The 20,874-nt window shown below is 48.1% G+C and overlaps 1 protein-coding gene across 3 annotated transcripts in view; it reads right to left on the bottom strand.

The window, feature by feature from the left end:
• The window catches only part of BDNF (brain derived neurotrophic factor), a 40,879-nt gene extending 20,223 nt beyond the window's left edge, over window positions 1-20,656 (bottom strand). The window contains exon 1 of one of the 3 annotated variants that reach the window (XM_030484817.1): window positions 20,342-20,656. In XM_030484817.1, the coding sequence (XP_030340677.1) occupies window positions 20,342-20,344 (3 nt within the window). In that variant the 5' untranslated portion in view covers window positions 20,345-20,656. Of the gene's footprint in view, window positions 1-1,402; window positions 1,812-19,474; window positions 19,891-20,341 lie in introns of those variants that run through there. The other 2 variants (XM_030484819.1, XM_030484818.1) reach the window with 2 other exon arrangements.
• Between the last annotated feature and the right edge of the window lie 218 nt (window positions 20,657-20,874).

The following is a 20,874-nucleotide window of genomic DNA, read 5'->3' as shown; positions in this document are numbered from 1 at the left end:
TACCCTGCAGCTCCAGAAAACAGAGAGCACTGGTGATGTGAACAGAAGGCACGCTACTTACAAATGCGCTTTCCCAGCCGAGGTTCAGTGAAGCTGAACATTAAGTGGTAGTACTACAGCAGAAAATTGTTGCGATTTGGAGCCCTGCAGAAAGGCTCCTGTATCTAGTCGCATTAAGTAAATAGCTGAAACGTCTACCATCTCCTTCAAGGTATTTTAGAGTTGAAACAGAGTCATTGCTTTGCCCTGAGACCCAGGTGAGGGGTGGCACACCCTTCCCTTCTGCTGCCCAACAGCCACTCAAACCCGGGGACATGAAAGCTGCTCCTGCCCGCACCCAAAGACAACTGAGGAAGTTAATTGTATGTACTCATCACGCCATGAATTAAAGATTACAGAAACACTTGCTGAAGAAAAATGTATTGCCCGGATAGATTTCTTGCATTCATTAGAGCGGCGTTACTAGAAACATAAATAAGTAGTGACTATTGATCTCACAATAGTCATGACCTCAGAACAGCAAGCTACAAGAAACTGAAGAGCACGTTTTAACTGTAATGTGCAACCCAAGGTATCACTGCACCCCTTAAACATCAACAACCAAAGCAGGCATGGCCCATAGCGGTGACACCTTACCCTATTAATCCTATAGAGGAAAAGGGAAAATGATCAGTGGGGCAGCACCAGGCTTCCAAAGTATTTATTCAACCTTTGCCAAGCACATCCACGCTAACGTCAGCTCCTCTCTGGCTGGGGCATGTTTTCCACACCAACACGCAATGGAAGCCGGTGGGCAAGACCCATCCCGGCTCCTCTCCCTCCCTTCCCCGCAGGGGGTCGCCGGGCGAGCCGGAGGACAAAGCCCCCACAGCACCGCAAGCTCAGCAAGGGTGCCCGGCGTGCTTCGCATTCCGGCTTCGGCCCCGCTTCAACAAGTGCATCGCTCCCGTCCCTCACGGCCCAGGGCGGCTCCTGGACCCCGTCCCTCCCCGCACTAGGGTTCTCTACGCGCCCACCCACCGCACGGCGGGACCCCGACACCGGGAACCCCCTGCCCCGACCCGGCCCGGCCCGTCCGCCGCTGAGGGGAGGAGGTGGTCGGAGCCGCCAGGGGGCGCCGCCCGCGCAGGGCGCCGCCACGCGAGCACGCGTCCCGCGCCCGGCCCCGCCTCGTCCCGCGCCGTCGCCGCTGCTACCGCCGTCGGGGAAGCGCCACCGGCGCCCAGTGGCTGCCGGGCTCCGCGTGCCCCCCGACGGCGACAGCCGCAACGAAAGCCCCGCCGGGCCGCCCTACCCGACCGACAGGTGCGGAAACAAAGGGGCGCGGGGCTGACCCGGCCCTCCCCGATCCCCGGACGCCACGCGCCCGGCCCCTCAAGTTTCCCGGCGAGGCGCCGCGTACCTCGTCGTCCACACAAAGCCTGTCGGGATCCCCCGTCCGGGAAGTCACATCCTCTCCCGGGCGCCCAGTCCCACCGGCCGCCTCTCGCCGCCCCGGCAACGCAGGCGGCAGCTCAAGTGTCTCATCAAAGCTTTATGAGGGGCGGGAGGGCAGCGGAGCTGGATCCCCCACCCGCGCCGCCCAAGCGGAGCCTCCCGCCCCGGCCCGGCCTCGTTGCCGCCGCAGCCGCCTCCCCGCGAGGCGGCTTCGCCCCCCGCCCGGGAGCCTCCGGGCAGCGGCGGCCGCAGGCACCGCGCCGCGCTGCCCCGCTTAAAGCCTCTGCGCCGCCTCCCCGGCCCCGCCGCCGCCCCGCCCGGTCCCCGCTCCCCCGGCGCCCCCCGAACGGCGGGGAGGCGCGGAGGGGCCGGGCCGGGCGGGGAGCGGCGGGGGGGGTCGGTCCGCCCGCCCGGCGCGGGATATTGGTTTACTCCGAGGGGTATTAAGCAAGCCCGATCCATTTAAATATCGCTCCCGCACTGACCTCTCCCGTAGTTTGCCTATTAAGAATGCAATCAAGATAATAACAGGCATTGCTTATTAATGAGCGCCCCAGGTAACGTTACACCGGTGACTTTCTGGAGGCGCGCAGCGGGCGCGGGTGCTCAATCCAGGCGGCCCAGAGGCGGCTCTGGCCGCACCGGGGCCGGGACCGGCAGCCGGAGCCGCACGGTGCCCGCCGGTCACCGGAGCAAGGGGCGGCCGCGGTGCCCGCGGGGTCCCTCCTGGCAGAGACGCCCGCTCGGCCCTGCCCGGCCACCCGCGGGGAGTTTTCCGTCCCCCCTGTCAAAAATCTGTCTGGCTTTTTCCCCCTTCTGCCTGTGTAGCCGATACGGTGAATTATTGATAGTGGAAATTGCATGGCAGAGGCAATAATGGCATCCCCTGATTGAGTAGCTCCATTTGATCTTGGTAAAGACAGAGAGATGGCATGCTCCCTGGCTGGGCTGGAAGCACACGTGTGTGCAAGCAGGGCACAGCACCTCGTGTCACAGCTCACAACGGGAGCCAGCCATGGGAGAGGAGGCTCCCACTTCGTCCCAAGGCTGGCATGGACCGGTGTGGCCTCACCTCCCATTTCCTCACCTATAAATAATACCTTAGAAATTAGATTTTCAGGAGAAGGTACCCCATCTCTTTTACAAATTGGTTATAGAATCACAGAAAGGTTTGGGGACCTTTCACAGGAAGGGACCTTAAAGCTCTTCCAGTTCCAGCCCCCTGCCACAGGCAGAGACACCTTCCACTAGAGCAGGTTGCTCCAAGCCCCTGTGTCCAACCTGGCCTTGAACACTGCCAGGGATGGGGCAGCCACAGCTTCTCTGGGCAACCTGTGCCAGGGCCTCAGTACCTTACGAAACTTGTTAAACCAAGTATCCTTCTACACCTTTAAAGCCTGACTGCTGTCTAATTGCAGTTAACACCAAAGGCCTGTCCACTTCGGCATGCCTGTGGTTGACTATACTGGGAGAAATGTGTGCAACTCATTGCTGCCCTCAGACAGTCTGATTGCCTGTGTGCTTTTGCTATGAAACACCTGCATTGATTAGATCAGTAATAAAATATCCCAGGCGTTTGAAATTTGAGCACACCTAAGGCCTTCCATATAAAACAGCTTTTAATATATATTAAGGGAAACAATCCTGGTGGTTAATATCCTTTGCAGCTTTAAGAACTCCTTTAAAAACCATGTCCAAAGTACCACGTTACCATCCAGCAGCCTTTTTGCATGGTGATAAGACAATCCAGTTTTGATACTCTGTGTTCATAACATGACGTCTGCAAATATTTGGATGATCTACCAGTCAAGTTTAACAGCAGCAGCAGAGGCTACTTTAATCAGCCGTCATGTAATACGTTACACACGTGTTATTCCTGGAGGACGGCCTCTTCTCCTACTACACTAGACAAGCAGATGAGCAGCAGCGAGTACCATGCTTTAGAGACACCCAAGCATCTGCTGGCTTGTTCTCAGGAGCGAAGGAGAAGGCACATATCTTCAAAAAGTCTGCTTGCAATCAGAACAAGCTTTTTAATTTTGGAACGGAAGCATGTTACGGACCACCTGACAAGTCCTCATACTGTGGTGTGCGCTTTCAGCTCAGCTCTGCTAAGACTGTGAGAGCCATCAATCCCAGGCAATGTGTCCCGAAATTCCCACTTTGCTACCAACATGCCGCCTTTTGCGCCAGTGCAGAGATTTTCCTGGGGAAGAGGCGTGGTCAGAGAGATGCTGTATCTTGCCGGTATAATCAGCCCTTTGGGGATTATTAACTAGCCAGTGCTTGATTACTGGGAAAATGAAAAAGTAGTGTAAGTAATGATCTGTTTGGACTTCTAATGCACATACAGGCTGGGCTCCATATTTTTCAATCAGGCCCTGACCTCAAAGAGAATTTTGTATGAATGAGCCCCAAAAGATTGGGCCTGCAAAGGATTAGTTTGTGAAGCAACCGACAGTCATCACATGGAGACACTGCCCTGGTCAGAGCTCTGCTCCTTTGTCCACATGACATATTGTAAGCTTGGAGGTGTACGTAAGCCTTCGCCTTTGAAATTTGTAGGATATGTAGGATGCAATGCTCAGACATCCTAATGTTTCCTGTGGAGATTCCCAGGTGACCCCAGGAAGAATTCTCTCTTGCCATGTGCAGAAAAGAACATCTCCCATCTTCAGTTGCAGAGGTTTGGGTTGTACAGGCGTCAGAACCAAGTGGCACTCAAAAGGAAAGCTGCACCTCAGGCTGCATGGGGAAGAAACAGGCAGGCAGGCCCTTTCCTGGTGATTTTGGGTTGGTTAATTCAGTACCTCGAGCCTCTCGGTGTCATTGGCATGCCCACCTTACAGCATTTACCATGAAACTGAGTCTCTTTTTCCTATACCTAACTAGTTAAAATGATTTTTTGCATACACAAACCACATTTCGCCCTTTTCCATTCAGCAACAGGGAAACAGCAAGAAGGAGTATGAGTTGTCAATCAACATAATGTTGATTTATCCCTGCAGCAATATCAGATTGCTTGCAGGGGGGTGAGACCATTGCTTTTTGCTGAATTCAATTTAAACTGTAGCATAGGCACTAATGATGCTGTAGATACTATAAAGAAGAAAGCTGAAGCACACACATCTGTTTTCTGTCTTGATGGAGGTTGTGCATTATAGTGATTGATGTACAAGGTCCAAATTTACTGATAAACTAATTATATGATAAAGTAGTTTGTGGGGCTCTTAAATTCCCCCATTGCAATTGTAAGAGAAGCAATAAAAAAGTCAATATTTGAAAAGAGTAACATTCTTAAAAGTCCATAGTTAGTCAATACACAGCTGGCGATTCGGTCTCCCCCCACAACCATGTCTTTACACTCCTCATTTTATTCACATAGTATCTTGACCTGTTTTTGAACGAGAAAAAGGTCAAGAAGCTACAATTTGGACTGCCTCTCACTCGGTTGTCAGGAAATATAAACTAATCCTGATTACAGAAATGGGAATGCTGTCGAGGTACTCGGGTTTGACACTGGAGTATTTTTACTATTAATAATTTTAATTGGCTGAGGTCAGTTCTTATATCACGACAAGCATTTTATGTTTAATTATGTTTATTCATGTTTCCTAGTTACCTATCTTTGCTATTTTGTCACATTAAAGGGCTGGAAAGTTCATGGAAATAAACTTTTCCAACTCAAGTAATGCTAAAAATTGCAATGGATTATAAACACTATCGGAGGTTGCAGGCACATTGCATTTGTAAGAAGATGACTGGGCTGTGAGGCCACTCTAATGATTCAGTGATCACAGCACACACAGCAGAACCACTCATACTCCACACTACCATCAGCAGGGCTGGAAAACCCTCAGCATCTTTGAGGACCAAGCCCAAATTCTGCTCAGCTATGTAAAACCTTTGTAATCATCATCCAGGCTGTGACTGAGAAGGGGGTCATCCAAACTGTGGCCACAGCTTCTCCTGGGCACCTGCAGTACATGTTAATGCCCTGGGGTTGGTGGCACTTGGATCTCACTTGGATCTCACAGCCTCGAGGTTTACTTTGCGTCCAAGCCACAAAGAGTTGCTATGGTTCTGGTCTGCAAGTAGCTTGCTGGGTGGCCAGAATATACCCTGTGCCTTAAATAGCACAGGGTACTTGCTCTTAATATCGAGCATAATTTCGCCTTTGGTGAACAATGTCTGCCGAGAGGCCTTTCGGCCTCATTTTAGCAGGGAAAGTATTTGTGAAACAGCAAAGACACAGAAATCTTTCATTAGACATAGTTTGTAGCCTGCACGTGTAGAGGATAAAGCAGTGAAACTTACCCTTTCAATCACAGGCACCGAAACCACAACATTTTTGCTGAAGAAAATATCACCTAATAGCTCAGAACCTTCACCCTGCAGCTACAGAAAAAGTGAATTTGAAACTCCAACAAACAATTAAGATAATTGGTCTCTTCTCATGTCTGCTAGAGGTGCTCATGCCAGCTTTCCGTCACATGGGGGGATCTGTACCCTGGATCTTGTCCCATGCCTTCTAGTCAGGGATTTCAGCACAATTTTTGCGCATGAAACAGCTTCTAGAACAGAGCTCTGTGGTAGGTGCAGATTAGTATTTTGCAAACGAGGAAATGCATGTGTCTATTATATATAAATTCATTAAGCTGCTCATGAACATACTTGTTTGACGAGTACGCCCCTTCTGTGTTTGTTTCTTGCCACTGCTCGTGTAGTTGTCTCTACTGGCATCAACTGTCACAAAAAAGGAATATGAATCATACGTGACAATTACCACATACATCAAGTGATGAACACACACACACTCCTCCCCATCCAAATCTCCAGGCTTCCCTTTTGGGGTTTTGTACAAAATCCACATGCTCCTACACCACCCAGGAAATCCCTCTTCCCTGTGCAGACGGGCTGGGGGTAGCCCCCAGGATAATTCACTCTTCATTCTGACTACCTGGTCCCATGGCCAGTGTGGAGCTGTTGGCAGGCTGGACCCGCACTGCTGGGTGGAGGGCAGCTATTGAGGATGGTGGCACAGCCAAAAAGGCAAGAACCAGGCAAAAAAAAAAAAAAAAAAAAAAAGAGAAGAATGAATCTGGCCCAGCAGCAAAATGAAAAGTTGGGTTTATCATTTAATGCTTCGACACTCGCTAAAACTGGGAATTCACCTCCCAAGTGTCTCTGCCTTACTGCTGTCATTTTGGAGGCATTAAACACCCGGCACCTGAGCAAAGAGCAAAGTATCTGGGTTATGCCTGAGGGTGTCCTGTGTACCGGCTGTCTGTCTTGCGTGCAGTGCAGAGCCCTTCCCCACTCACCCCTGGCCTACCCACTTAACAGTCCGGCCACGGCTCCATTGCAATGGACAGAAAAGAGGGCATGGAACAACAACAGCAACAAAGCAGGCTCCAAGTCAGCTGCAGACATGGGAAGGGAAAAGAAAATCCCCTCTTCCCCAAAGAGGTTGTGTGTGATTCCTTGGGATGGGGGAAACCCGAGCCAAGCGCAGAAAGATTAGATGGCTGGAGATACACTCCTGTGATGAATCCAGCCGTTGGAGCACTATGATTAAAGAAGATCAGAAAACTGTAGGTGCACTTGTGAGTGAAAGGTGTTGGGATTGATTCATCTCTCCTTTTCTCTAAGTATTCAGTGGGTTTCAATTAGATGAAATACAGTGGATAATTTTTATTATTTAAAGAGATCAGATTGCAAGGGTTTAATAAACTTAGTCAGGCATCTTGTCAGAGTACATACGTACCTTACCAAACCCTCCTCAGCGCGTGACTGTGGGGAGCTTATTTTGGATATGTCCTAAAAATAAGCAAGGCTCAACTCCCCAGGTTTGCAGCCCTGTGAGTCCTCCTTTGTAGTTTATTTCTATTCCAGCAACTAAAATCTCCTCTGACATGAAGCTCAAGCACTCCCTTTGCCAGGTGCGGGCCGCTCAGTTATATTGCCTGGAGGGTGATGGGTGATAAGAGATCTAAAGCAAATAGACAGGGAGGGGAGATGGGAGATGGCATTCCTTGATGGGGGCCGGTAGATGCACCCGGGTGCCCACCACCTCCAGCCCAGAGCTGGCAGGACGGATCCTTGTCGGGTACGCAGAGATCCTTGGGAATGAAAAGCATGTGTAAACATTAAATAGTTCTTGTAGCTCTCCTGCCCTGCGTTACTTTCATATTAAGGCATTTCAGACTGCACTTAGATTGCTGTCTTCATCTTCCCAAAGAGGTTAAGGCGCTTTGGCTCCATCTCTCTTTAAAGCACAGCCATGTCAAGACTTTTAACAAGCTGATGTGTTTAAAGATGAATTCAAGATTTGTTTTTTAAATAGAGTATTGAGCTATTTTACCTAAGAAGCAACTCTAGAGTTCAAAGCATTTTCCATGTTAAGCACCTAAAGCATTAAAGAGAGAAGTATCTGAGGAACAGTAGATATTTTTATTAATTGCAAACTAAAATTATCAGTGCAGCAATAAAGATTAAATAGAGTCCTCAAAATGAAACCCAGACCACATCATGTTCTCCTCCTCCAGTTACTGTAACTTGTGGCTCAAGAAACAAGTACTGGATTAGTCACATTAAAGCCAAATTTTCCCTTGACTAACACGTTTCATTTGTTTGCTGTCTTTTCCATTTCTTGAACACTTGGGATTGTTAATCTCCCACTAATTTAATGGCTGGAACCATGATGTGTATAATGTTACTACAGTCCACTTTGGAGATTAATAGGCAGCCATGTGTCAGTCTGGCAGTTTTCACTTCTCCAGATAAAAGGGATGGTCTCTTTATCTGCGGCGGAGGAGAAATATTGATATATTCCTGAAATATTGATTCAGAAAATCAATACAAATGTTAAGCTATTTTAAATTTCCTGAAGTCCTCCACCATTTCTTAAATGGGAAAACATATCGATTTATCTGTCCCAACCTGCACAAGGACAGGGTGGCTCTTGAGAGGTGGTGGGGGGGCAGGAGCATCCAACAGCGGGGACATTGCCACCACCACAAAACCCATGCAGCCAGAACATCAAGCAGGAAGAAAGCAACTACACACTCCACAAGCCCGAACACCCTCTATTTTTAGGGCTGGAGGCAACTCAAAGACTACTCCAGTAAAATCCACCCCTGGCTTTGGCGAGACATTCAGCAGAGCCTTTTCTTGGTGGTTCAGGACTCATGCCACTGGAGTATTCATTCGTAAACAACATTATCCACATTTATTTCCTGGACACTGTTTATTTTTCATGTAGTTTATACAGCTGAAATGTAAATGCTTACAAGGGACTGGTGGCTTGAAACACCTCTTTGTATTTCATTAGTTAGCCTGTTTAATCTGCTATAATTTATTGCAACTCACAGTTGTACTATATGGCCTTATAGTGCCTGGACTTATTTGACTATAAAAACCACTGAAGTCAACAGGAATGCAAAGTATTTAAATCGGAAGAGAGCCGAGTGCTCGATTTTCAGTGAGGGCTCTGCAGCAAGGCAGTTAAACCCTTATTTTACACTTGCATTACGTTGCTGTTTGATGCTTTACCCTGCTACGTGCTCCAAGCAGGATCCTTTTCTCTTCCAGGCATGTATCATTTCTTCCTCTTTGGTTCCTTAATTGGGTTAGATCCCATAATATGAAAAATATACTCTGATATTGCACCTAGAGCACATTGATGAGGCCTAAAGAGCTCCTCTGTGATGGGAATTAAGATCAAAAAGGATATGGAATTTAAATATTCAACATCTCTTCTCAGATATGAAACAGAAAAACTGTTTTGATGCAAAAGTCATTGCGACAGAATATGTTACTTAGACTCTGGGACCATATTAGGGTAAAATGGCTTTTTAGATAGAAATTACACTGAGAGAAACTCCTTCATATGGAAATTATGACATTTTGTCTACTGCCTCTTACTACAAATGTTTAAAAGATCTGTTGAAAATATTCTTTTAAGAAGTTGTATCAAGATAAAAGAAACTGAATAAGAACCAGTATAGTTTAGAGGCTTATTTCTGATTAGTTTCTTAATTTAGACCCTGTTAACTGCCAGAAAATTGCGCCAGTTACCAAAGCTGGGGAAGCCTAACTGATAACGTAGTTTATTTTGCAGTTTGGGTTTGCTGTGCTTTTGCCAGGCCCTCACCCTTTCAGTAAATGAATGTTGTGTTAATTCCATGTACTGATGGGCTTAGAGAGGCTCAGGAAAAAAGGCTGAGCCGGAGTACTAACCCAAACAAAAGACAAGTGTACAAAAACCACATTCTTGCTGTCTGTTTGACAAACTTGTCCTACACCTCCATCGGAATTTAGCTGCTTGATTTTTAGCTAACCATTGATCTTTACTAACATCCCACAAAAAGCAAGGACTCAGGAGAAGGCGGGCAGCTTGCCCCATCAAGGTTTCAGGTACAGCCAGGCAGGACATACTGACAGACAGCTGAGGGATTGCTAAAATGGCTTGCCAGGAAAATGGACCTTACATCTGGGCAAGATGCATCACCATTTCTTTTCCATCTGAGCTGCTCCTCCCATCAGATTTGTTTGTATTGGTATAATAAATAGAGTTTGGGGAGTATTCTCAGGTACCTAAAGCACATCTCTTCTGTATATGCTTGAACCATACAACCCTATAGTTTTCCTTCCCTATCACTTGCCAATCTATGTTACCATATCCCCATGAAAGAGGGGAGATTCAGGTGGGATGTGAGGAAAAAATTTGTGGTAAAATACTGGCATAGGTTGCCCAGAGAGGTGGTGAATGCTCCTTCTCTGAAGACATTCAAGGCCAGGCTGGATGTGGTCTGGAGCAACCTGATCTAGTTGAAGATCTCCCTGCTCATTGCAGGGGGTTAGACTAGATGACCTTTGAAGGTCCCTTCCAACCCAAAGCATTCTATGATTCTATGATCATCATCTAGTCTCTGCCTTGCCAAGTGATGACAATGCTTATGATTATGGATAAGGGAAAATTAACTTGGCTGCCTCCTTTCCAAGAGTATAACTGGGCTGCCACTGTAGGAGTGGTACTTGGGGGCTCAGGGAGGGCTCATGACCATGGCTTGATCCCACCATGGCAGTGATGCTATATCCTGGCCCAAAGTCTCCAAGTGCCTGTGTCTAAGAGACTGTGCTGCCTTTTTCTAGGAGTCAAAGGTGGGGTTGGACAAAGCTTGAGAAGAGGTTGATAAAACTCACAGCGATGCCAAGTGTTCAAGCTGAGCACCTGGAACACACCAAGCATCTGCCAGAGACCCCTCCATGGGGCTCCTTCCCTCACGTCACACAACCCATTTCCTCTTCCAGGGGCTCTCCATGTCCTCCCCACCCTCTTCCCATGGTTATTTATATCAGGGGCTCTGTGTCCTCCAAACCATCTGCTTGCACAGTCCCCCATCCCTCTTATCTCCATTCTCTGGCTGCAGGAACAGCGCATGGCTCATTACCACCTACAGGTCTGCAGCGAGGGTGAGCAGGAGGCTACGGCTATGCAGGGAGATATTAATGTCCACCCACAATTAGCTCTGTGAGCTTTGTGGAGGTGGCTGATCCTATGTGCAGGGTCTCAGGGGTTACCTCAGCCTGCAAGCTGTGTTGGGAACCCAAACTGGGAGAAAGTAAAAGACAAACTGATCCAAATGAGGCTTGGGTCTGTGGTTGCACCATCCCCAGTATGTCTTAGGAGAGCATACGCTGAAGTCTGCCTGACTCTCCATTTCTGAGAGGGAATTGGCATAACTTACATCATCATCATCATCATGTTTACAGCCCTGGCAGAGGCAAGCTAGGAAGTTCTGCTGCTAATCAGAGCCCTGGGCAGCTGTCACACACAGGCAGCAGCTGGTGAAATGGCCTCTGGTGGTCAAGAAAGCGAGCCAGTACATTGCCTTGGTCTTGCCCTATTGCTCTTGGACGGGCTGACTTGGCAGGGGATGGTACAGACCCAAAAGAAAACAATTTGAAAGGTCCATCATCTTTGGCGTTCCTCCTGGCCTGAGTGTATGCCTCACATCAGTCTGAATTTCCTCCAAATTTTGTCTGGAAAATCCCTACGGATAAATGAATATGAAATTCTGGCTGTTGCAAATTAACTTTCTAGCTTTGCCTTAAAAAGGGTGCAGCCTTCTTGTAAGATATTTTGGTTTCCTTAAAATTTGGGAGCCAGCCGAATTTTCTTTAGGGAATGCTGTGGGAAATCTTTGATGGGAAAGTAGATGATAAAAATAACTATTTGGTGCCAAAGGCGGTAGACTGAGGATTAAAAGCCCCTCTGAAGTCAGAGACATTCAGGTCTTTGAAAGAGCTCAAAAAAAACAGGCATAAAAAGCAGTGGGTATCCTGGGCTATGACCATGGTTGGGCAGCTGATGACTGAGTCTAGGTGAAGGATTTGGGAAGAGGAAAACAACAGGTGGCGAGCAGAAAAGGCATGAGAATCAGATCTGCCTGGGGAATAGATGGTGGATAGAGTGACCGACTGCTGATGTGAGAGAAAATGCCATGGAGAAAGAGAAGAATCAGATGAATCTATGGTTAAACTCTCCCTCCTAAAAAAACCTAAGGAAAACCCCTAGACTTAAAAGTACTTGTTCCCTTCAAAGAGGATGAGAGCAAAGCGTGACAGATACTAGTCATGTCACTTAGAAAGGTGTTTGAATACCACGATGAATGATGAGCATGGTATAAGGACTTAGAATAACTTACTTAGTTAATAAACCAAATTTGGGACACGAAAAGAGATTCACATGGGAAATACTATAAGATTCACTCCTTGTGTAGATGTCTTTCTATAACCAGTAGATACATTATGATTTATTTTTTTTTTGTCCAATGCAATAAATTTTCAGCAATAGAATGAGGAGCGTCACACTTCAGGCTGCAGCAAGCGACACATACACAAGCAAAAGAAATTTGAGATGTATCATCATCCACTGGCAAATTCCAAACCCAGAATTTAGCCTCACTTAAAAACTGCTAGGGCTTTTTGTTTTCCTGGCCAATACTATTTTATCAGATACCTGTTTACAAAATTCAGCCAAATAGTCTCTTTTTTATGAATTTTTGGCAGATGTGAATGAACATGTATTTAACAGAGCCAACTCTCCACCTAGGCAGCTCCAGTCTTTTGACCCTTGCTCATGACTCCTACTGCATCTCATTTGCAATAGAGTTGGTCAGGTTTCAAAAGGTATTTGCTGTCAGAAATCAGCTGCCCCCCTTTTTTTCTTTCTTCTTCTTTTGGTAACCACCTGTTGCCCTGAAACCTGTTGCCTTTTCATGATACATTTTGGTTTGAATCTGAATCATTATCAAAAGTCATTGTCAGACTTTTGATGGTAGCTTTAGAGGGAAATACTGAAAGACTGCTTAAACACTCTGTAAAACAATACAGAGCTGAGTTTGTGTTGAAAATATTGGGGGAGGAAGATCATTCTGAAATGTCAAATATTTTCACAACTCTGTCTACCCTGTCAATGTGTGGCCTTTTCTGTTTCCTCTGGGAGAATCTGAATGGAAGCCAAAAGATAGATACAGGACGACCAGTTGGCCACCATACAACCTTCTTCTGTTGCTCTTGTTGTAAGAAGTGATAGATGTAAAAGAATAAAGAAACCTGAATGAATGATCAGGGCTGAAGTCAATACTTTGACATTTCCATAGCCGTACAGGTTTAGCATCCCTAACTTTAGAATAACACACTGCAAGAGTGAATACATTAACCTATGCTGTTATGTCTTATCTTAGGCACAAGCAGTCCCCATCTAGAAAGCCTGCACCATTCACAAGTGTTTCTTAAAAAAAGAAAAAATCTACTTATAAAGAAGCTTGAAATTATTGTTATTATTAATTATTATTATAATATTTTAATTTATGGTAATTTTTACCTGATTCAGTGCTCAGAGGTGAGTTTGGTAACATCTCTGTATTGTTGATGAACAAATAGAGGTAAAAGAACGGGAAAGACCTGCCACAAACCACTCAAAATGCATAGGAACTAGACTTTATTAATGAAGCACCTGAGGAACCAGACTCACTGGTCTTCCCTCTGGTCTGTCTTTGAAGAGGATGTATGACCACATGTACAAAGCAAACCCCCTGGACATTACCCTTGTTCTTCTACTCTTGCCAAGCAGATGAGAGAAGGGTTAATCCTGAAGTCTTCCCACTGGCAGGATCCCTTCCTCCTCAATATGCCTCAACTTTTTGTTTTAAACTGCTTCAGCTTGTATTTTACCATTTGTTATAATAATGGAGTCTAGCGAGAAGCTCATGGCCCCATAAACTTTACACACAATTTTAACTATGTCAGCTTTAAAAAGTCAGTATCTGCCTCATCAAAGGGCAATCATATCCAATGTGGGTGTTTGTGCCAATTGTGTTTTGAACTACAGCAATAATCCAACCAAACCATGCAAAAGAACTTTTCTACACCCACATTTCTTAATTATCATCATGAGACTGAGGTAGTTGAGACCAGATCTATAATGCTTTCTGGATGTCAAAATGCCCACACACCTTCTGTAATCCTTGTGCTACCATCCCCCTTTTATATTGCTTTTGGCTGGTCCATCTAATTACCTATCACTGTAATTGTTTGCTGCATTATTCCCAAGTCCCACAAAGGCTTGTCAGGAGGAAGGGGCTCTGTTAAAGAAAATAGGAAACAACTTGTTTGATTAGACTTCCTTAGCTGCGCAACCCTATCAACATTTTAGTGGGTGATAAACCCCCTTCAGTCCCCCTTCAGAAATGAACCATTATTTTTTTTAGCAATCAGTTGAGACCCAGAGCTTTAAAAGCCTCTGCATACATTGCACCTGTAAACAATGTGTTTTCTTGGGAGGTTTGTGGTCTACTGTCCATTTGGAGAATAAATAAGTTCGTTATTTTTGCATGTGCTACAGTCAAAGGATCTGGAATGGGAAAGCAGCGAAAATGTTATGACTTAATGAACATGTTGCGTAATCATTCTTGCCAAATGTCAAAATAAATTGGAGGCCAAAGCATACGGCTTACGCTTGTTAAATTGGGGGTTTGTGTGCTATTTTGGGAAGGAAAAAAAAATAAAAATGGATAGGCCACACCACAGAAAGGCAGGGGGGAAGAGAAAGCATACACTCGGCCACTTACAGCAAGACCTTGGTCCATTACAGTCCCACTGCTAATATTCCCCATGGGAGACTGTACAACAGCCTGGGACCATGTGGAAACCACTTACCGACGGCAGAACTGGCTCTATGGCAAATGCCCCAGACTCGAGGCTCTCCACCAGCTGAGGAGGAGCAGGGGCCAATCCCCCACAGCCCTGTTTATGCCACAGACCAGACCTGGCTAATCCCTAATCTCCGCCTCCCTGGAAAGCATGGAGCTGCACTGTGGGTGAAAACCAGTCACATCCATTACTGACTCCAAAAGGCACTTTTCATCAGGAGACTCTGAGTTTGCACTCTGCCATGAAGTTCAAATGACAACAGGAATAAAGTGGCTGGAGCCAGATTTCGCTTTTGCTGGAGGCTGTTGTGAAATTCCTGTTCACTTCTACAGATACCCCATTGAATCCAGTTTTGGCATAAAGGTACTGAGAAAGGCAGGTTTTGCCTATTTTATGCAAAGAGTTTTCTGTTTGTCCAAGCAAGGAGTACCTTGAAAGCTCCAAGCTGGGAAATATCTACACAGCTGAGGGCCCAATTCTTTGAACACCAAAGCAGGTCACAGCTGTTTTCCCTATGAGGTTGTCTCAGGAAAAGAACAATTAGGATTATGTGATAAGCAAAATTACTCCCGTACTTACGTGATTAGTAAAATAGGACTCTCAAACAGCATGTTCAAAGAGAGATCAAAGCAATGTTGTTCTTTTGCGGTTAGATTTTGACTTATTTATGGTTTTCCCCATTGAGTACATGTTCTAGCAGCACCAAGAGGCCACAGGCACGTGCTTTTTACTCCACCTCTACTTCTAGTAATGGGAGTGCCACAAAGATGCCTGTATTTCTTGCTGCTTGCATGAAATGTGTGGATACATGTATGTGGCTTTCATTTATTTTGTTTCATGGCACAGGGAGGGGGGAAAAATCCTTTTCATACACCTACATCTATCACATAGCAACTAAGAATAGAAGCAATATTGAGACAGATGGAAATGTTAACGGTGACAGCTCACAAGCACGAATCACACATTTGTGAAATAATGAAAAGGGTGGGCAGTTGTTATATGAACCCCATGTCAGTTGGTATGTTTTCCTGGCTATAATTTCTGCAGGAGTGTGTCTCAGAGATATTTTTGGTTAATGGGAGAAGCCGGTGCCCTGCCCTGCCCTGCACCTTGCTGGCATGTGGGTGTAGGGATTCACTGAGGCTGGCGAGCCATTTGCATGCAGAACTGCACGCCAGTCACCCTGGGTGCTGCAGGACGTCCTCTGACACTTTCCTGCCAGGGCATTTTAGTATTCCTAATCATGTGGTGGGAGAGATGCAGACAGGAGGTGCAAAACAATTTGGAAACCCAAACATGAGGGAAACACGTGATACACTGGTTTCAAACCCTTACTTCCAGGCATACAAGGATTAACCTTTTTTCTACATATCATCTGCCCATGTTCTGTGGTGCCTGTTACCAGCTGGACTCACTGACCACAAATGAAAATGAGGATTATAAATCCAGCCCAGTGTTTCTAACCCACGTTTCTCAGTTCTTCATGCCCAAAAAAACATCATCCCCATTTCAAGGATTGCCCTGACAAGCCTGTTGTCGCTAGCCCCAGTTTCTTAGCCCAATCTAATGTTAGCTCAAAGGGGAGTGAGCTGTGAAAGTGCCTATCCATATGGATTTTACCTTGTGCTACCTGTCTCTTTCCCAGGCCTGGGGAACCTGCTGATTTTCAACGACTTTGAGAGGTACTGTTTCCTGCAGATGCTGTTTACAGCACTTGACATGGCTATTTTTTGCTGGAGGAATGAACTAGTTCTCCCGAAATCTTATGGATGCTCTGTGTATCTGATTAAAAAAATTCAAGCAGCTACATCTTTGAGCACTCTGTGGCGATTTACTACAGTGATTCATGGTGAGACTTACAGCTCTGAGGAAAATCTGTCCCTCGGGATTCATCCACCTTTCCGGAATTTCTCATGGCAGAGCGATCGTCCGCCACCAGAAGCAGCAGAAGCAGCGTATGGTTACTAAATGGCAGCCAGTCTTTCATTTTCTTGGGGCATTTCTGAGACCTCAACAGTATCAGTGTGATAAAGAAACAAAATAAAGGACCTGCTTCACAAAGGGAAATGCGTGCATCCAGCCACCTCAGAATAATGAAATGCTAGACATAATCCTCCAGCACACCTGCCTGTGAATGGTGACCACTAAAAATAAATAGTGAGGACTATCAGACCATTTGAAATGGGAAGTTATTGAATGATGCTAACAATCATGTTATTATCCAAATGGGGAGATGCCAAGAATGACAAAGTTGGAAGAGACCATGCCTACGTCAAATACCACATGAAAACAATATCTCATGCTGGACACAGACACCCAGCAGCCACTAAACCACTGAAGACAACACTCATGGTATCTGGTAAAATGAAAGGAAAATTATAAAAGAGGAGCAAGACAGCAAAACTTTGCAGGACAAAGGGATAGTTGAAGGAGATAGATAGGAAATTTTACAGTATCATCACCATAAGCAATGAAAGGTGGTGATGAACCACCACCACGATGGTGACAGCTCTTGGGAAATAGTAGATACTAAAATCAATAAAGCTACTTGCAGATGAAGGTATGAGTCACAGTGAGCAAATGTGACCGAATAGGGCCCAGTGTTATTTGTTAGCAGCCGCCCATCCCATGCAACTGCAGAGAACGATTAGAATTCAATACAAACACAGCAACAGAGGTAGAAAGAGAAATACTGGAACCAAGAGGGTTTTTAAGAGCTGGAAAAGAAGTAATAGGTGTAAAATTAAAATATAGGAAGATATAAAAGATTACCCATGGAGTGGAAAATTGATATAAATAGAAGCTCCCTGGCAACCTCCTATATAACAGAACCATTTATTTTGGGAAGTGGATAGGTTTTAGTAGGGCTCATCACCACTAGAACACAGTAGGTATATTCAAGTATTAACTCTACCACCCGACTTTTCCATGGAGTGAAAAAAAAAGATCAGGGGACGTTTCATCACGAACTGAATGAAACTGAGACTGCAAACTAGATGTGTGTGAGTTTTATCCAGCCTGCCCATGATGGATGCTTCCAAGACCCAGCTCTTGGGCTAGTTTCTCCTCGCCTTGGAGCTCCCGAGAAGCGCCTCTCATCACATCCTGATAGGCATCCCCAGCAAACGCAAGGTCTACGAGTGGAAATGGAAAAACACACAGTGGAGATCCTGCCTGGCGCCGTCCCCGGGCTCCCACCCGCGTATCTCCGAGAGAGGAGGGTGCCTGCTTGTCTTTAATGATAAAAAACCACATACACACACCCCGAATAAGTACTAACTCAGAAGAGAAGCCAGGTGACCGAGTTAGTGGAAGCTCCCCCCGGTGCCGTCCTGCAGCACGTCCATTTTAGCTGTTTATCCGGGGGCTGCTGCCGACGAGCCTCTCCCGGCGGACGGGGACGGGTGTGCGGCATCCCCGGCCCCCTCCCCGCAGGACGGTGCCTCCCGGTGGGGAGGCGGTCGCCGTAGCAACCGCGGCGGGGACACAGACACCCACAGCGGCTGGGGGAGCCCGGCCCGGTGCTGCCGGTGCGGTGCGCGGCGGGGATGCCGCGCCGTCCCCCGCGGTGCCAACTCCCCGCCTGCCGCGGGGTTCCCTCCTCGGCGGAGCTACGTGCGAGCCGCGGCGGGAAGGCCCACGGATCCTCCCTCCTTCCCTCTTTTCTTTCTCCCTTCCTCCTCACCCGCTCCCTCCCTCCTTCCCTCCCCGGGGGCCCCGGCGCCGCAGCGGAGCCGGCCGCGGGGCGCCGCCGGTTCTGCCGCAGGGAGCGCCCGTCACCCCCGCGCCGCGCCGTGGCGGGCTGGGCTGAGGGGAACCGGACCACGCTCCGTGTCCCCCTCCCCCGGGGCGGCTGCTGCCGGTGTCCAGGATCCCCCATAGTGCGGAGGCGCAGGCTGGCCCGAGCGGAGCGGCGGAGGCAGTGTGGACCCCTCCTCCGCGGGAGCGCACCCCTCCGCGGCAGCACGGGCAGTGGGGCACATCTCCGTACGGCGCCGGAGAGCTCCGGAGCTTCTCTACCTGCGAGCACTGCCGCTACCGCCGCTGCTCCGCCAAACTGCTGACTTTCCAGAGCTTATTTTTAGCCCGGAGACTAAATATTATTAGCTACCTTTCTACGTAGGAAGAATCGGAAGGGGGGATGGAGGAGAGGGAGGCACTAGAGAGAGGGAGATGAGCAGAAAGCTTATCCGAATGATCTCCAGGTGGGGGGGCTGCGTTTGGGTTTCAGGCTTGTCAAACGCCACCACCACCCTCCCGTTAATTATAGCAAAGTAGCTGCGGATATTGGATCATCAGCAATACATGCACGGCTCTCCCTCCCAGCCGTAGGTTGCGTACACAGAGGGGCCATCAGGGCTCCCTCAAGCTGGGGACCAGCTCATTTCCATGTAGGTAAGGATCAGCTGCGTCTCTTTATCTATGTAGGATCAGTTGTGCACAGTGCCAGCTAGAGCTCAGCTGCGTCTCTTTAGCTATGCAAAATCAACTTGCATCCTTAGCTAGGGGATTTAAAAAAAAAAAAAAAAAAAAAAGAAAAATCCATTGCATCTGCTTATCTAGGTAAAGCTCAGTTGCATCTCTGCCCAAAGCATGCACACGCACATAGAGAGACGAGATTCCCAGATTAAAATCAGGCACAACTTAACTCAACTCGTAGTGCAATCTCACCAAGCTTCTCCTTCCTTTTCTCGCCTCTGCACACAGAGCAGCCAGCAAGGTAACAAAACTAAAGACTAATGGCAAAGAGCAGGCACCCATCCCCGCGCCGCGGAGGGGGAGAGGCAGGGGCCGGGGGGGTCACCCCTCCGCTTACCTTGGTCACAGCTAACACCACGGACAGTGGCTAGATCGCGGAGATAAACACTGGCATTTCCCAAAGTTGATACCGTCAAACCAAGCCCCGGAGCTTGCAAGACTCTGTGGGGTCTGGTTTTGGGTGTTTTATTTCCCCTCCTCTCCGTTTCCTATTCCAGCCCGCACCACCAGGAATCCAACTTCGCCCAGCTCCAGCGGGGCGAGAGGGCGGCGGGCGGGGAGGGGAGGGGAAGGACCGGGAGCGGGGAGAGGGGGTGGCGGAGGGGAAGGGGAAGACGGGGGGGGAAGCCGGTACCATGTGCCAGCGGCTCCCAGAGCCCGCAGGGGCGCGGGGCGGGCGCGGAGCGATGCGGAGCGGGGCCGCCCCCGCCCGGTCCCCGCCGCCTCTGTCCAGGGTGCTGCCTCCGCCGCTCCGCGTCCCCCCGCGCCGTCACGTGCCGCGGCCGCGCCGCTCCGCACACCGCGCCCCCCCCCCCCCCCGCTTCCTCCCGCGGCGGGGCGCGGAGCGCGTCCGTCCGTGTGTGTGTGTGTCCGTCCCCCCCACCCCGGCTGTCAGCCGCGGAGAGAGTCGGGGGGGAAGGAAGGGGTGTGGGGGGGGGGGAAGCGCCCGGCGGCAGCTCCAAGTTTCTCAAGCGCGGCGTCTCCATCCTTAAATCAAAGAGCGTTGCGATTAAAGTTACACCGTCTAAAGCACAATTCCCCCGGCCTCCGCGCCTGACATGCTGCTTTGGTATAGTAAGTGCCAGAAAGCCGAGCCCGTGATACCAGATACTGTCGTTAAGCAACAACTCAAGCTTTTTCTTAATTTTTTGTTGTTGTTGTTTTCTCTCCAGTTATAAAAATAGGCTTTTTTATTGGTACTCACCATTGTTTCTTTGCTGTCCTGGAGACAGAAGTGTCTTAAAATCCAGTCTCTCCAACAGATGCTGGAAGGTAATGTGTCTTGTTTGAAGTCATCATGTGAGAACTTCTGCTTTGCTCAGTGGATCGCCCACCACTTGGTGTGACTTATGAATCTAATAACCCTTTGCAATATCCGCAAGCTTAAACTCTCCACCACCTTGGTGCCTACAGAAGACAGAAAGCAACTGGCAGGGAGTTTTAAAAACCTATAGATTTACGCAAACGCCTTAGCTCAGAGTCACGTTTCCCTTTGAGTTATTACGTGAGCTTAATGAATGAGAGGGGTTACCAGCTAACAACGGTATAAAACGTGATCGCAGCCGCCTCCCAGGAAACCAGAGCGGGACGGAAAGTTCCCGAGGAAAGTCCTTCCCGGCCGCGGAGCGAGCCCCGACTCCCACCGCCCTCCGTCCGCCTCCCGGCCCGCACAGGGAGCCGTCCCCGGAGCTCTTCGCTGGGGACAGGTAAGTAAACGTTTGCCTTTTATTTCTTTTT

The sequence above is a fragment of the Strigops habroptila genome, chromosome 4, assembly GCF_004027225.2.
Source record: "Strigops habroptila isolate Jane chromosome 4, bStrHab1.2.pri, whole genome shotgun sequence".
Taxonomy (NCBI): Eukaryota; Metazoa; Chordata; class Aves; order Psittaciformes; family Psittacidae; genus Strigops; species Strigops habroptila.
The sequence above is the reverse complement of the archived record's forward strand: the minus strand, read 5'-3'. Positions and strand labels throughout refer to the sequence as shown.